Consider the following 17,435-nt stretch of genomic DNA (forward strand, 5'->3'; position numbering starts at 1 on the left):
CTAGTTTAACGAATAATTCTTTTTAATAAGTTAACGAAGCATTTAATCTATTTAATTGTAGGAAAAGAATGTCGACAAGGAGTGAAGCTCCATTTCGTGAAATTCATCTAAGAATTACAGAGTTCAAAATTTTTAGAATTTAATTAAAATTTTGTGAAAGGATAGAAACAGATTGTTTCTGTCGAAAAGGATGGAGGCAAATAACTTCGATACTACTCATACTTTTATTGAACGTCTAAGAGCTCTTGTAAGAATGCCTTAAAAGAATAAAAGATGCTGTAATGTCATTGTGTTGATCAGGGAATCGATTTATACTTGAACAAGTACCCAGCTTCAACAGAGTCTCCGATAACAAATACCGTTTACGGGCACCAAAGGAATTAAATACTATTCATTATTCATTATAAAGAAACGAAAAGAAGCTGGAATCAGATAGGAACATCTGAACTTCATACGGAAAAAAGCTTTCCTAGGTACTTAAACTGCCGGCGTATAATCAAATCGTTGCGCATGAATGAACAAATACTACCCGTACAGAAATTGTTATTCCCTCGAATAAATGCTATCCATTGACTGTGGTGTTGTTGACTATTAGATCCGCTAGAGGTGGAATCTAATGACCGTTCGTAAGGTTTGTTACGGTACTGCAAGTACTGAAAACCGGATACATAGTTCCCAGTGTCATCTTTCTTTCACGTGTATTGAATTACGACGTGTCATCGAAATTTCATGTTCTCTAATCTCTCCCTCGGTTAAGATCAACTACAAGGGAAATGCTTGCTCATCTTCCTTAACGCGACGTACATACATACATACATAAACGCGTTCTGTAATACGAACCATAGTTGTTCGAGAAAACGAGCAAGAAAGCAAAATGTTTACACGCGTATGTAACTCTAATACCGTGCAGCAAACACAATGCCGTTATTCACCGTTTCCTTCGTTGGATACGTATTTCACGGTCTTATATTAACTTTCGCATTTCATTTTCGCGATAGAAAAAAGTGTGCAAAGCGAGATGAACTGGTGGAACAGTCTGTCTCGTGATAATGTTAGTCTTTGCCTCTGTACTTACCTTATTTCCTAAATTGAATTTGTCATTCAACCATTATTATATCGCGTAGACAAGGATAAAAGAAAACTCATCTGATTGAGATAACGTGGAATGAAGGTGAAATATGTATCAGAATCATGGCGAATTACATACTTGTTTGCCAGCTCGGGGTAACGTCTCCACGTTGGTACCGCCGACGACAGGCGCCTTTTCAGGTCCTCCGTTCTGTTGGCTGACATTTATGTTGGCGTTCACATTCGGGTGAACATTCGCGTTAAGATTGTTCGCATTGTCGGTCAGGTTCGTGTTCGTGTTCCCCGCCCCGACACCACCCCCACACTTTCCTTCCTCGCCCGTCATCACTTCAGCCTCACCCACCGCCGCCGCCGCCGCCGCCGCCGAGTCACCCTGTCTCACCCTTTCCCGTTCCAAGCTTCGAGCCTTCCTTCCGTTCGCTGATTACCAATGTCGGTCCGCTGGCCAGAATCCGGATATCTGCTCGAACGAGACGTCGAATCAGGAGAAGAAAATCGGGTCAACTTGCGCCGCGCGATCACCGTGCTCTCAGACGATCGGCTAATTGTTTCGAATCTCATTTCACTCCTGTCACCTTCGCTCATCCGCGCCTCCATTAAACGGCCATCAATCAACCGATAACGACGAGGATGTAGTTATTATGATATTCATTTTACGAGATAGAAAATTTTTGAACGATTCCCAGGATATCGAAAGCGATAAATTAATCGAACGACACAGATGAAATCGAAATATGAATTGTAATAATGTGGAAGAACGAGGTACGAATTAAAATCGTTGAAATTTTGCGGATGGTTTTTATTATCGTGGACGAAAGAGTAAAGTCGTCGAAGGAGGAGCGCGAGTATTGAAGAACGTCTCGCAGGACGTGAAAAGGAGGATCGATTCACAATCTGACCTGGTTAACGCGTCAACTTCGAGCACGTCTTTTCTCTCTCCCGGCGCACCGCCCGGAGATTCATTAGAAAAAGTGTAGAAGAATTACTTTCGTTCGCTGGCCGCCGCTATTTTTAGGATCCTCGCCGCGCGATGCGGGCGATATAACGGTATATGACGAGCTAGCTGAAACACGTTGAAGGCAGCCTCCGCAGAGCACATGCCGATCGGGAGCGGATCGATTAGCGCGGCGAGTACTCATCGGCGATTAAAGAACCGGAAGTTAAATCGCCATTGGAAACAGACGCCGTCACGGCGCGCCGCGTCCCGTTTTAACCGCGTTACGAATACTCGCCACTCGATCACGGTTTAATTTTAGACAGTTCCACGCAGACCGGTTTTCATCCGATTCAACGGCCGAACTGCTGCCGGTACGTGATTCCGCGATTCCGACTCGCGCTGAGCGAAATCGGGCGAAACGGTACCGTTCGTCTCGAAAACATACCGGGGTAAAATAGTTTCCGGTAGCTGCGGGAACTCGAGTAATCATACGTGTAACTGCTATCGTCAGTAGTGGAACCAGAGAAAATCGATCCGGCCGTGCCCGTTTGAGCACTGCGCGCCTCTCGAGTGTACGAACCGCTGTGATAAAAGTATCCAAATCGCGTGAAACCGATCTTTTATGACTTTCGAGATGCTGCGTAATGTCCGAGAAGAGTTAATTGCGATCGCAGTTCTAAGAGGAACGTCTTGCAGTGGGTCGAAAACTCTCCGGAATGTTTCGCATTCTCGTTACAAGAGTGACATAAACTCTAAAAACTTATTCTCTGAGAGAATGTGGCACAAAACTGCGCTGACAGGGCATTGATCCAGTTGTATCGAGTATTGATCTCTCGAACGATAATATGTTATCGAGGGTGCGACGGAGAACTAAGGTGGCAATTGTTTCAATACAGTTCAGAGAATATCGGAATTGAGTAGCGGAGAACTACCCCGTGTATAATCTGTTTTCAAAAGTGCGTCGAGATGAGAAAAACGCGACGAATATCGTTACAGCTGGCCCTTTGACAAAAGCATTGGTAAAAGCGATTTCAAAGGTGCGCACTTATCATTTCCCGATTCCTCTTTGATCCCTTGGTGTTAAACGAGGGGAAGCTTTGCCGCCCAGGGGCGAAATCAGGTAGCGTTTGTTGAAACAAGAAAAGGGAGCTGGAGGGAAAAAGTAGACGCGCGACGTACGAGCACGAAATTCGTTCGATATTTTTAAAAGAACATGGGGAACTAGGCTTCGCTGTTGCCTGGATATATGCAAACGATCACGATTCAAATTGCACGTAACCCTTCGCGTAAACTAGTTTGAAATGCATGTTGACAAAATCATGAGATCACCTCTAAAAATATGCGAGTTAAAAAATACGAGGTAAATGGTTCTCGATTTAAAGAGAATCGCGGTAAAATGTGTCACCGACACGCAATGGATTCTCCATATATATTTCTCTAAAGCAGAAATTTCTGCCGCGGACGACTTTATATGCCGGTCTCAGCTTCTTACTCTCTATAAACTTGCACTTTTTACGTTTCCCGGCGACGAATGTCCCCTTTTATGTGATGAATGAAGACAATTATCCACTATCCGGTCGAACGAGTGAACCTCGTCGAGCAATCACTCCGTAATCGAATCCTGATGCTCCGAAAATGACGCGACTACCCAGAGAGCTACAGGGTGTTGCGGCGAATGTAGTTAGAACCTCCCGAATACCAACCACAGGACACCGAGGCACTTTTCCCATTAAAATGTTTCTTCACTGTCAAATTACACGATGTTCCATCATTTTTTATACGTTTGCCGTTGCGCGAGCCGAACTATACATACATATATAGCCGTATGTATATATATATATGTATTACTTGAAAGGACTCAGTCTGTCTAAGAAAGTACCGAGCGTAACGCGACTACCCTCCTGGAAACTCCGTACGGCTTTGATCGGTTTTAAAACTTCGATGGCGACGAGTGCGTTCGAAATGACATCTGGTGCTAGTACTCCTGAAGCGCACATCTCCCCACCACTACCACCTGACGATATGAAAATGTGAAAGCGTTATTCTCATCTATGTACATTTTATGGCGCGCATTTTCGAAGGACTAAATGAGCGCATAGATATTTATGATTGACAATGAGTGCTAAGAATATAAATGAGACAAACTATGACGTACGAATGATACAAATATATATGTATGTATAAATTATTCAAATATATTTAAACAAATATCAAAGATACAGTATTTACATAAAGTTCTCTCACACTCATGCAAACACAACACGCGCACAGCATTGTCCTACATGTTTGTTTCATTAACATCGAATACAGTGACTGCGATACTTATATTCCCATGTGCATCTGTACTCGATGATCATAATTATCGCGAATCGCTTTTCGTATTATGCACTCCATCTAATCATCGTACAATTTGAGGATACTGTCAATTATTAGACAGCGGATCTTATGCATTTAACGGAAAAATATGAATATATGTAACAGAAAAAGACAAAGCATGAAAATGCACGTACATATGTTACCAATTTTAAAGATCAAAAGATCGGCAATACGTTCCTCAGGACGCATACCATGCTACATCTTAAATAAAACGTTAATTAACACAAATTTACTATGCATAAAAATCCGCTCTCTATAAATTATCCACAGCCCGCCGCCGTAATAGTTTAGGTGGCAGCATTTCACTGCAAACATCCTACATATGATTTTATTAAAATGCGAGTTCAATTAACTTCGTTTCCCTTGTCGACGGTACGATATTTACACGTACAGAATATCTTCGTTTACTGAAAATTGATTATACGTTCAGTCTGCATCAAGTGTATTGTTTAGTAGTTACTCAGCAAGTCAGTTACTCGAAATCACCATGAATAACGCGTTTAATTAAATGCTTGCATTATTTACACTGTGTACAGTATGAACTTCATTTAAGTTATTTGCCGACCGAAAAACAATGGTTTGAATTTAATTCAATGCGTAAATCAGAGAACTTAATTTTCAATCGAGGTTTTAAGATCAGTTATATTTGGTCAGTGATTCTTGACTTACTGATTACTATTTTTTTCGCGCACAGTCTTCTGGCTCCCATGCAGATACAAGACGTATGACTACCGACGAGGTAGATTAGCAAAATTAAATTCCAGCTATAGATAGCAAAAATCGCGTCGCGTATACAGCGGCATTATGAAAATTTAGGAAATTTATTTGGGCTAGTACCATAATAGAGAATGAGAAATTGACTAATTAAAGTGGAATTTAAACTGGAAGGGAGAACCATGGAAGTGATGGAATTCTTGGAAGGAGTTGAAACCTTGTTGGTGTTTCCCTGATTCAGGATCCAACGGATCTTCACCTTGGTCGAATTTTGCTCTCTTCTCATCGTCGGTCAGTACTTCTTTGGCAGCGGCAATGTCGATAAATCGTTCTTCCGCCCGTTTCTTCTCCTCTCCCTCTTGAAAGTTATCGGGGTGCCACTTTTGTGCAGCTTTCCTATACGCCTTGATAATGTCACGTTTCGTCGCTGTTCTTGGCACACCCAAAATTTTGTAATAATCTCGTGACTCGGACAGTTTTTGTCGTTGTTGTGCTTTATGCAGACCTCGTTTCGCTCTCTGCAAGCTCATATCGATTTCTAGAGCTTCCTTAAAATCTCTAATTGCTTTATGGAAAATAATAATTACGTTATTAAATTTTGTAACGACAAGAAATTTATAAATAAACTCGATATATTTTATATAGTACCAGCAAAACTCACCATCATCGAACATATCGGCCGCAAGGTACGCTTCCGCGCTGTCACAATATACTGTAGCCTCTTTCCTTATCTTTAATGCCTCCTGGCAATTTTTAATTGCCTCCCTTTGCTCCGAGTTACCAGTGAAACATTTACAAAGTAGGTGATGAGCGATAAAACGTACGTTGACTATTTGTTGCTCGAGCTTAAGTACAGGCTGAGCTGAACTTATACACCTAATGTAATCTCTCTCACTCTCATATGTCTCTGCATCCGCTAGCAGTTTCGCTATTTTCTTAATTTTCTTATAGAACGAAAAGCATTTTGAATGTTCCGGATCAAGTTTCAAACATTCTCGAATTTCCCTACAGATCATTTGAAAATTTAATAACATACATTTAGTTACATAACACATCATTTTATACCTCATTCTTACTCACTTTAGAGATTCTTCCACTTGTCCGAGTCGATAGTGCAATGTAGCTAATTTCAAATATCCTTCCGTATTATCAGACTGTAACTTGGTTGTAGAACGTACATCAGAGATAGCACTAACATAATCTTCAAGCATCTCATAACATTCGGCTCTGCGTTGCCTAAGCTCAGCTGACCATGGACAAACTTCAATGACTCTGGTTAACTGTTGTACAGCTGTTGCATAATCTCCGCTTCTAATTAATTTGTCTACGACTAATAAATCTTCTTGGGCAGGTGCTATTTTATACAAGGCAGAATAGGCGTCTGAATTGTGTGGTTCAGCTGCCAGCTATAAGGAAGGGAAATAAGAATTGTATGATGAAATCATACATTTATAAATATATAAATAAAACAAAAGTGTACTTACTACATCTCGAAAATCAACCTCTGCTTTATCAAACTGAGCTTGTTTAAACAATATATTACCACGTTGCAATCTTGCAGAGGTAAAGTCCGGCTTCAATTCCAGAACTTTATCAAGATCAAGAAGTGCAAATTTGGCTTTACCTAATGCTAGATACACTGTGCCCCTTTTATAGTATGTCAAATAATTGTTCGGATTACCCTCTAGAGCAATGGACAAAATTAAATGACAATTTTCAAGAAAATTAACTATCATTGTATTAAAATAAATAATAAATATTGAAAAGAACTTACCAACAGCTGCATGATAATGTGAGAGTGCATCTTGTAACTGGCCCTTTGCTAAAAATTCTCTACCTAGTTCTAAGTGCTTGTCAATTTCTAATTGGGAAATACTTCCAACCACTAAAACACATTACACGTTAAATTTAAATACACATTTAAAAGATTTACATTTAAGAAGATACCGTAGGTTAGGATTATTTACCATCCAAAGACAGGTCTAGTAAGACCAGTAAGAAACCGCAATGGTACATGACTGAATAAAAAGTTGAGCCACAGCAAGATGAACACTTCAGCATATAAGAAAACAAAATTGCTGGCTTTACAAGCCTCTACCTAACCAACCACCCGATAACACAAAACTATTCAGCCACGCCGCCATTGCGATCGTGGTCTTACGCGATTGGTCCAGGTAGATTCAACAGAATTGACCTTTCGTCATCGGCGCCCACAATCCGTTATCTACGTATACATGCATAATAATTCAGATGATGTACCAAATGTCCGGCACAGATTATTCATTTATCAAAATAAACGCTCATCATCAATATAGTACAATTAACTCTAAATTGGTATAATGAAACTGGTTTATTATTATTCGTCAGCAACATTTACTGTATTTCGAATGCCCAAAGGCACTCTAAACTGGACTAGCCTTGTATAAATCTACTGTCATAACAGAGTTCTAATTTAATTTTTAATTAGAATATCATTTGTCCACAAAGAGTAGATTTTACCGTAAGAAAATTCATAATTCGAGATCCGTGTAATATCCAATAAAGGATTGAAGTAAAATATCTAGGCTTCTTCGTTTATAAAATTACGTTTACTATAATTACAAGGGTCAAACATAGACAACAATTTTAAAGAAATTTGCTACTTTTCTACGCCTACTCTTATGACTTCTTAACTTCGTTCATAAGGAGTTGATTAGCTTAAGCTCAAACTCCAAGCCTTCATCTTCCTATGGTGTTCTTCATTTTATCCTACCGACGTTCTCCCAGACCTTCGAATACACATACAATTGAACCAAATTATTGAAATCAAAGACTTCCCATTTAAAGATTTATTGACAATTTATTTCCTGTTAAACACATATTTTTCTTTTTCCTTCCTGAATTTATAAAATAATTCCAATACCTATTCTATGTTTGAATTTCACTTTTTCTTATCTTCGACATCAATATAAAAATGTACTGAAGCCCTACGAATCAAAACTTTTTTAAAAGATTATGCAATTGCTTTTGTAAGATATAGAAGAAACTGACATTTACAAATGAAACGAACATTGCGGAAAAATATAAGACACAGTAATCGTAAAATAAATTAATGTGAAAGTACATTCAAAAATCATTTTAATTTTTGCACAGGGTAAAAAGGCATATGCAGATTAAAATAAGACTCTACACTGCATAATCTTTTTAATCCTTTTCTTCTTTATTATATACGATTCATTTTATAGAATTATCCTGTCACTTTTTGCATAATACTATAAATAAACGAATGAATCACTAAATGAACGAATATTTAAATAATATATGTGATCCATCGTCTTTTATGAGGTATTTGTAACAATATTGACACTCTACATCATCTTCACGGAACACACATGTTACTTTTTTTTGTTTTTTTCTTTTACCTAAGCACAAGAGACGCGCATGCTTTTCACAATATGCGACCGATAAACTTATTGCTAATGAACAAGTGTATACATTTCATGTATATACGTATGCATATAATATATGCTTAAATGTATATGTATATATCGTACACACTTTATAAGGTAAAGTTGACTTCCCCTCTTTTTTCAATTTCAGACATTTATCTTTATTACTTCGTTCAATAGCCGTACGACGTACAGTTGTTTGCAGATTTTTTCCTACTTCTCATAGTTTTTTCAGTTCACCTAATGTAGCGTGTAAATGTGCAATTACTAATTACGAGACCGACAGAATGGTACGTTCACCGGTTCGGTATTTTCTGTTTGTTTTTATAATCGTTCACACTTTTTTTGCCATTTGCTCGCCATCTCAGTGAAGTAGATATATAGCAGTATCATTAGAGTTACAAGTGAATGATACGACATGCGTCATTCGCCGTAGAAAGATGAAACACAGCCACTGAGACTCGTCTAGAAAGCGCGACCATAAATCGCCTTGCTTTCATTCTTAACTGTTTGTTTCGTTTTTCGTACACGCATGTGTGTACACGTAGTACTTATCTCGTCTGCGTTTTCGATTCAACGACAAGCGACGCTTCTTGGATAAATAACATTCGTAAAAGTTAGAAGACTTTTTTGCCATCCCACCTAGTTTTTCTTGCCCGCGAATTTCTTTCAATCTACGCGTGTGCTCTCTTTCATATTTCATTTCTCATACGCTTCCCCTCTCATGCATACCACGCGCGCTTACGAAACTCAATGGATTTACTTGCTTCTTCATTCTCTGAGTATTAGCGTTTCACGTTGTTTGCTTTTTCATTTACTTTAAACAAAAAACTGCTCGAAGTGGACGCTACAATAAAATGTGTACATAAAAATTTTGTTTTACCTTCTCGCCAAGAGCGATGATGAAACAATACCATTTAATCTGTAAATTTTTTCGGATCTGCCTAACGTAAAAAAATAAAGAAAGAATACTACGGTCTACAGCACGCGGCAACAATAAAATTGTATTCGGCAACGGTTTGTACGTGCGCCGTTTCGATTCTGTTGCCTGTTTTACATGATTAAAATATTTCTCTCTCTCATACACACGCACAGGCACACTGTCTCCTCTCTCGCTCTTTCTTTCTCTTGTGTGTGTGCTTTGTAATAGCGCATTCTTTTCGTAATAATGATTGCAGTCACAGTCAAACGCCACCTTTTTTTTGTTTACAATAATATGCAATGATTACTATTCGTAGCCCCTCTTCTCTCGTTCCTTTACGCACTGCACTTGTAATTGATCTTTGTTCGATCATTCTTCACTCAATGCAGATCGCAAAATTTTTTCTAAGGCTGCTCGTCCGATATACTTTAGAGGACCAAACAATTATTTCAAAGGTATTTATATTTTATAAATACGTGCACTGTTTCTCCGAGACAAATAACATACAAAATAAATACTTAATACGTTAATAAATAGTTATCGTTTAGTACGCTGTTCTTCTATTTCCTCTAAAGATGCTTAGATTTCTAAATCATAATACCGTACTTGAATTTATTTAGAGTTTACCAATTACGAAACGGTGGACATCTGACTATCGCATAAACATTTAACAATTTTTGTTTCTTTCCTTTTTTCTTAAATATGAAACATACAACGATAGCTACATGTTAGATTAAATTCGATCGAAATACTCGAACACCTGCTGGTGCATAATATAGAGAACAGAGAAAAAAAAATGATCAAAGAAATATAGTACGCATTGCGCACTGCGATTAATTGAGGATCAACATCACTGGTATGTATAAAAATATTATTACCATTAGGAGAAGAAACAATCATGAAAATATTCTCTCGTCTATTGCATAATCTTCGTCCACCACATTAATCGTAAATGAACGTATTACCTTCAAATGCGATAACTTAAATTCCGACGCGTCATACATATGTACTTATTTCGTTGCCTGAGTGAACGATTGGACAGTACAATATAAAGTAATATGTATAAAAAGAAGATCAGCCAGCGAAATTGATTCTATTACAAAATTTCCAAATACTGCAAACACCAAACAAAAAATCCTATGTGATCTCAATAAGAGTTTCCAAGGTATCGAGTTCTATATCAATCTAAACATTTGGATAATTCTTTTACATGAATGAAAAACAATATTTGAGATAGTACTGCCCAAAAGCTATCAATTCATTTCTCTTATCGCTATAAAATAACGCAACACAAATATAGCAAATCTGTTCTAGTAAGATTCGCACATACGAAATCGACATAGCGATTCTATCATTGACAGAATGAAATAGAAAATAAGAATAATTAGTGACAGTGATACAATCATCGATATACAAATATCGTAATAATAGTAGTAGTATCGATTACGGCATGATCTCTCTGTTCTCTTCTAGAGAGACTAAGGTCCGATTGAACAAGTGTGCCGTAAAAGTTGTACACTATATTATACATTTATAACGAAAATGTGATCGATCACTCCTTTCTCGTTGTGAATCCTTTCTTTCTAGTTAATGTTCTTGGCAGGGCCTCGGAGTTGACGAACGGACTCGACGATAATGTAAATCAATTGTATTATAGAATTCGAAACCACGCGCACCATAGTCGGAAGCCAACAATTATCTATTCATACAACGCTATTTGAAAGTTTCTAGTCTGAAATAATTATTTTTTTATCTCCATCTCCTCTTCCTCAAAGAGGCCATTCACACCTTGGTCCACGGTCACACGGCATACGATTCACGCACGCGATTGCACTATTAAATCTATTAATATAACAGGTATAAGTATGACATGTCTAAAAATCCTGTCAGTTGTCACGCAAATTGAATTTGTACTTTTTCTCACAATAGATTAGGTAAGAATTCGACACGTTTGCACAAAAGATATCCGACAATATCTATAAAGCCCTACCAACATCATCATCAACCAGTAATGACGCGTTTCGCTGTTATTACTCTATTATTTTAATCGCGTTTTTACTTTTAAGTAGAAACAATGCCTCAAAAAACGTGTTTTTTGAGGACTGTAAGAGCTAGCGTTCAGCCCTCCCCGATCGGACAACAGCCACGTTGTTTCTTGATGTTATTTTATGTTCATCATTTTAACGACTTTGTATTCCCATCCACGGCTCAAATAAATATGAGCACAATGCTTTTCCTGACATTCAATACCAATTAATTAATACATTTAATATTTGTATTTCGTTAAATTGTTCATTTATCAATTCGCATGGAAATTGAATGTCACAAGATCGTTCGATATCACAGTCGTTTTTCAATTATTTTAATTGTTTATGTATTTACGAATATTACTTAGTATGTATATTTATATATATAGCGTATCGTACTGATAAATACAGTTATAAAATATGAGTGCGCCTTTTATGCCACCTTGTTTCAAAGGGCTTGCATTTTTGTATAGTTTTTTTTCTTCTTATTCTCGCCTCGATAAAGATTGAGCCAACTAACACTGTATGTATCTTCGCTCTTTTTTTGTCTCTCTTTGAAGTTCCCCTCTGTAACTGCAACCGTATATTTTTACCCGTTTTTTCTGTTTTTCTTTAATTGTACCTAAGCTTTCTCGTTCTAGAGCACTCGCATTCAGTACTGCGACCTAAGATTTTTTTATTACGCACCATACCAGTTTTACAGGACAACGTCTTCGTTACATTTAGAAATACTAATCATAGTATGTCAAAAATCAGGTACGATTATACCTGATACTGACTGAAATGTTTCAGCCTGTTTTAAATATAGTGACCAAAAACATTCTGTTTTTAAGTAAAATAATCTTTTCAAATTAAGAGTTATACATAAGCAATAAGTTTACAATCTCGGACTTTTTCGTAAACTCACTAATTATATTATAATAGGGACATGATAAAAATATATAAACGGGATTTCTAAAAGTATCTTAAAGACGCAGCCTGTCTCCTATTCATAATATCAAAGTTCTCAACTATTGGGCACTTTATACCATTTTTTTAGTCGATTAAACCATGATATTGCCGGCGCAACGTCGTCTGTGTCTGGGGACGGCAAAACAACAAAGTACCATTCGTCGCTGGACTATGTAATAGTAAATTTAAAACAGGAGTCGTGACGAAATCCATGGCGATGGCGATTTCGGCGTATCTTTAGCGCCTAGTCAAATATACCTACATGTCTATATGCATATGCGATAAAAAAGAGAACAAAAAGATAAGAGAATAAACAGCGGTATTAGTTTAAATCAAACTACACAAGTTACTGGCCATTCAGGCAAGAATAATAAAAGCACTTGTGCATTTTTAAAGCTCTATGATATTATACTCGAATCTAGACGCCGCAACTCACGATACGCCCACCATACGTCCTTGAAAAATTTAAATAATGAAGCCACGAGCCCCATAGTCTCGACAGGAGTTCTAAAAAATTTCACTAAGTTTCTTCACCTACTATGTGTCATTATCGTTATATGCCCTAACTAGACATTAACGATTGCTTGATTTGATTCATTAGTGATTATACTACTTGCGTTTTTCAACACGCACGGCAACGAAACCATTTGGATGGATCTTACATCAGTTTTTGTCTATTACCTAACAAATCCTGGTTTTTAAACACCTCGATTCTTTTCGAATCGTACGATTTCTCTTAGCGCTCTTTAATTGCTGAGATTGCACTTAGGATTTGTCGTATTGTGTTCCGTCGCACGCGAATAAAAGTATTTTTTTGTTCTTTTTATGGAATTGAATAAACACATTTTTTAGTTTGAAAATTGTAGTGCACAGGCAGTCAGCGAACGTGATTTGTTTATACGTGATACTGTCTTTTCTTCTTGTGTATACGTATACGCGCGTAGATACGTGCGTGTTGTATTCGGTGTATGTCGTACGTGTCTTTCTTACATATATTCGAATTTACGTGTACAGTAGTATTAATGGTAAAAGTGGAAATAGAGATGATGATTATTTGTTGTTCCACCAATCAGAATAATCATTGCTGCCGTTGTTAGCAGAATTATTATACGATGAATTATAATTACCTCCGTAACTTCCTGTAAAATGAAGTTCCCATATATGAATATCTACGTATCTTACTTTTCTGAGATAAGAATTTTCGCTAAATCTCAAATAAACTTGTACCAACCTCCATAACTGCCAGGCCTGGAGGAACCATTATTACGAGCAGATCCAGAGCTGGGTGTCTGGCGATAATCTCTTGCACCAAATCCGCCACTGAAGCGGCCTCCTTTTGTACTAGCAGTTCGACGAGATCCGCCTCCAGAGTATTTTGCTTCAGAGAACATTTCGTCTAACCAAGGTGGAAGTTCTTGATTGGCTTCGATTAAGAGAGACACCAAATCACGTACTAAATTGTGATTCTTGTGGTTGAAGAATGATGTTGCTAAGCCTATGGGACAGATAAAACCACATTATTATTGAAGAACATAAACACGAGACAATAAGTACTACCAAACGAACCTAGATTGCCCATACGACCAGTACGGCCGATTCTGTGGACGTACTCTTCCACATCACCAGGTAAGTCAAAGTTGATAACGTGCTTCACGTGAGGGATGTCAAGTCCACGGGCAGCAACAGCCGTGGCAACAAGTATTGGTGCTATACCAGCACGGAAACGACGTAAGGCCTCTTCTCGTTCGCGCTGTGTTCGATCACCATGAATGCTAGTAACTGGATATCCCATTTTGCCTAGATAATCTTCCAGTGTATCTGCACCTTTCTTGGTTTCCACAAAGACCAAAGTCAATGATTCAGCAGCTGGAATTGAAAGATTATGTCATGTTCATTTCTGTGCATCGTAGTCGCCAAAGGCGAATTTCAAACTTGTATCACGTACAAGGATCTGTGAAGTTGCTAGCTTGAAGAAGATCAAGCAAATAAGATCGCTTCTCCTGTTCTTCCACCCATACAATTTTCTGAGTGATATTTTCAGATGTAGAACCGACACGGCCTACAGCTAAAAAGATGTAGTTGCTGAGGAAGTCTCTTGCCAACATTTGAATTTCTTTCGGGAACGTAGCCGAAAACATGAGAGTCTGTCTTTCCCCGGTTGGAGGCATCATATCCTCTTGGACTATGCGTCTTATTTGTGGCTCGAAACCCATATCCAACATACGATCTGCTTCATCCAGTACTAAATACCTAATATAATAAGATTAACATTAATGTAACTAGAAGAAACTATCTATATATCAAGATCGATTAGCTAATAATTTTATACAAACCGGCAATTGTGTAGCCCAATTTTGTCTCGTTTTAACATGTCAACAAGACGACCGGGTGTTGCTACTAGAAGATGACAGCCGCGGTCTAACTCTCGTATCTGATCCCCCATGCACGAACCACCATACACAACGGCAGGACGCATACGTGATCTGTATGCAAACTTTCGAGCTTCGTCATATATCTGCGTGGCGAGTTCTCTCGTGGGTGCTAACACCAAGCCCAACGGATATTGTTTACGTTTGCCGGAACTGCCTACTGGCGGTGAACGTGGTCCGCTCTCATAAATCTGATTTAATATTGGCACTAAAAAGGCCGCTGTTTTACCAGACCCTGTTTGGGCACAGGCCATAACATCACGGCGCCCGATAATGATCGGTATCGCATACTTTTGCACTGGCGTGGGTTTATCGTAACCGGCTAAAGCAATACTATTCTTTATTATCTCCGTCAGCTTAACATCGTCAAAAGATGTGATGTGTGGAGGTATGTTATCTCCAGTAGCCTCAACTGGGATATCCTCATATTTACTAAAGTTAATGCCAGTATTCCCAGTACCAAACAACTCCATCTCCAGTCGTTCGTTTCTGGAAGTGGGAACTGTCCAGTCAATCTCAGAGTTTCTTCTACCTCCATCTCTATCGTCCTTCCATCGTCCAGCACCACCACCACCACCACCCATTCTGTGTTCATTTCTGTTTTCTGGCCAACGTTCGTTTTTAGGCTCTTGCCAGCGATCGTTTCCGGAGCTAACCGGACGATCGCGCTCTCGTTCGCGATCGGAATTCGGGTATCTGAAATCTCTTCCATTTTCCTGATTAGCGCTACGTCTGTTTCGTCCACCGAAATTGCCGAAGTTTCCAAAATCGACATCACGAGACCGCGCGTCTCTGTTGTAGCCTGAGGAACCACCTCGACCCCTATCATGATCCCTCTCCCTGTCCCTCTCGCGATCTCCACCTCTGTCTCTGTCGGAAAATGGTCTTGAGTTGGATGAAGCCTGGTATTCCCCGCTAGAAGACGTGTTACCTGTAAACATATTGATAATGCAATTTTAGATCTATCCGCAAACAAATTTAACAAACAGCATTACTGGAAGATTCTACTGACTCATAAATTCTTTCAGTAGAAATATCTTTTTCGAAATAATTCTTTAAGACGTATGAGACATTCAATGATACATTGTAATATCGCGATATAACACAAGACATTCTTAGCACTTACTTCCAGATTTATTTCGTAAATGCGGTGGTACGTAGCGACCCCCACTTGGTTGGCGGGAGCCCTGCAAGTCCAGACCAGCTAACTAAAATGTAAAATATATATTAAAAATCTTGAATAATATATAGAAATAAGAATGGATCTATCATTAAAGAATTATGCAAATGATATTAATTTACATAATTCACATCGTTCACTTATGAAAATTAATGTCTTAAAGAACAATCTCAATACAGTAAATCAGTCTTATCTAATTGAAATATGGATATTATATAAAAATAAAATAAAAAGATTTGCTAAATAGTGAACGACGTTATTTGTACTCTTGTTAAATGATCAGTTATTTAAGCTCATTGAAGCCATGTAAATTCAATTCATGAAATTTGTTTGCCTCTTTTTAAAACAAACAGCAGCTTTGTTGTATGTATGGATAACTTTATACATGAAACACATAAGTATAATACATAAATTAAATCGCAACATATAATAAAAAGGTAATGTGCTAATGCGTCATCGCACGAGGCATGTTCTCGGAATTGGTTGCCGCCATTACGAAGTTGTACGTCACAGAACGTACGCCGACGTTGATCCACGTTCGTGTAATTTTTTTTATGCTCCAAATGACACGGGAACAATTGATTTACAGTAGTTTAGGTTATAAAATATTATTTACAAGTATTCGGGCACGATTTCGTAAAGAAGTGATCCAAGACGTCGAGACGATGTAAGGTTCAAGTAGAAAAGATAAAGAAAGACATGGTATACCCGAAACAACAGTTGTCAGGAATATGGAAAACTTCTGATCTTTTTTACCTGCTGCTCTAGACCTGATCCATTCTGGTTGGGTGCATTACTCATATTACTCCGCCTCGGTGCGTATTTTTCGTGGCTCTGCCGCAGAAGCTCTTTAGCTAACACTCGCCTGGGCAATCAGTGAGCAAAAAAATTTCAATTGTTCGTCTCCTCTTGTCTACAATTCGTCCCTCGCTGATGTACAAACAAAACTTTGTCGACCAAGCCAAGTAGTCAGGTATCACGATCACTGGCTGTCGCTACTTCGTTACAAAGGAAATTCGATGACTGGCTACGGATAAAAGGCCTCTGGCCACACTTGACGTCGACGCAACAAAAATGGCCGAGCGCCGAAATATTGCTAATCAAGATGGCTAACGACTTATATCCGCCGGATATCGCGAAAACTAAACGGGCATATATCTTGCTGGACAATTTTCTGATCGTTTATCGTTCCTACTACTATCACGTATTAAAAGTTTTGAACAAATTTACCGTTTGCACATGATATTGAGATATGGAATCTATGAACACGTTATGTTACTTTTTCAATTTACTGTCTGTTGGTACTCGTGCTCGATCAGCAGCTATCTTCGAGTTTCTGGTTACATTTCTGAACTAAATTCAGGATTGTACTTTTATGCGTA

The 17,435-nt window shown here is 38.3% G+C and overlaps 3 protein-coding genes across 3 annotated transcripts in view; all 3 read right to left on the reverse strand.

Moving 5' to 3' along the window:
- LOC108633006 (ankyrin-2) overlaps window positions 1-3,964 on the reverse strand; it is an 84,052-nt gene extending 80,088 nt beyond the window's left edge. The window contains exons 1-2 of the mRNA XM_026810941.1: window positions 3,730-3,964; window positions 1,208-1,549 (exon numbers count right to left, since the gene is read on the reverse strand). Of these exons, the coding sequence (XP_026666742.1) occupies window positions 1,208-1,414 (207 nt within the window). The 5' untranslated portion in view covers window positions 1,415-1,549; window positions 3,730-3,964. The remainder of the gene's footprint in view (window positions 1-1,207; window positions 1,550-3,729) is intronic.
- Window positions 3,965-4,197: 233 nt separating this feature from the next.
- Window positions 4,198-7,295, reverse strand: P58IPK (dnaJ homolog subfamily C member P58IPK). Its single transcript, XM_018037879.2, has 6 exons — window positions 7,084-7,295; window positions 6,891-7,001; window positions 6,601-6,800; window positions 6,197-6,522; window positions 5,778-6,121; window positions 4,198-5,681 (listed from the first exon to the last, which is right to left on the reverse strand). The coding sequence occupies exons 1-6, from the start codon at window positions 7,175-7,177 to the stop codon at window positions 5,263-5,265; spliced, it is 1,494 nt and encodes a 497-aa protein (XP_017893368.1). The 5' UTR covers window positions 7,178-7,295; the 3' UTR covers window positions 4,198-5,262.
- Window positions 7,296-8,291: 996 nt separating this feature from the next.
- Window positions 8,292-17,353, reverse strand: bel (ATP-dependent RNA helicase bel). The gene is made up of 7 exons (XM_018037989.2): window positions 16,810-17,353; window positions 16,000-16,081; window positions 14,778-15,804; window positions 14,390-14,694; window positions 14,011-14,310; window positions 13,676-13,939; window positions 8,292-13,583 (listed from the first exon to the last, which is right to left on the reverse strand). The coding sequence occupies exons 1-7, from the start codon at window positions 16,852-16,854 to the stop codon at window positions 13,495-13,497; spliced, it is 2,112 nt and encodes a 703-aa protein (XP_017893478.1). The 5' UTR covers window positions 16,855-17,353; the 3' UTR covers window positions 8,292-13,494.
- Between the last annotated feature and the right edge of the window lie 82 nt (window positions 17,354-17,435).

Source organism: Ceratina calcarata, unplaced genomic scaffold (assembly GCF_001652005.2).
Source record: "Ceratina calcarata isolate Rehan_Ccalc_2016 unplaced genomic scaffold, ASM165200v1 scaffold180.2, whole genome shotgun sequence".
Taxonomy (NCBI): domain Eukaryota; kingdom Metazoa; phylum Arthropoda; class Insecta; order Hymenoptera; family Apidae; genus Ceratina; species Ceratina calcarata.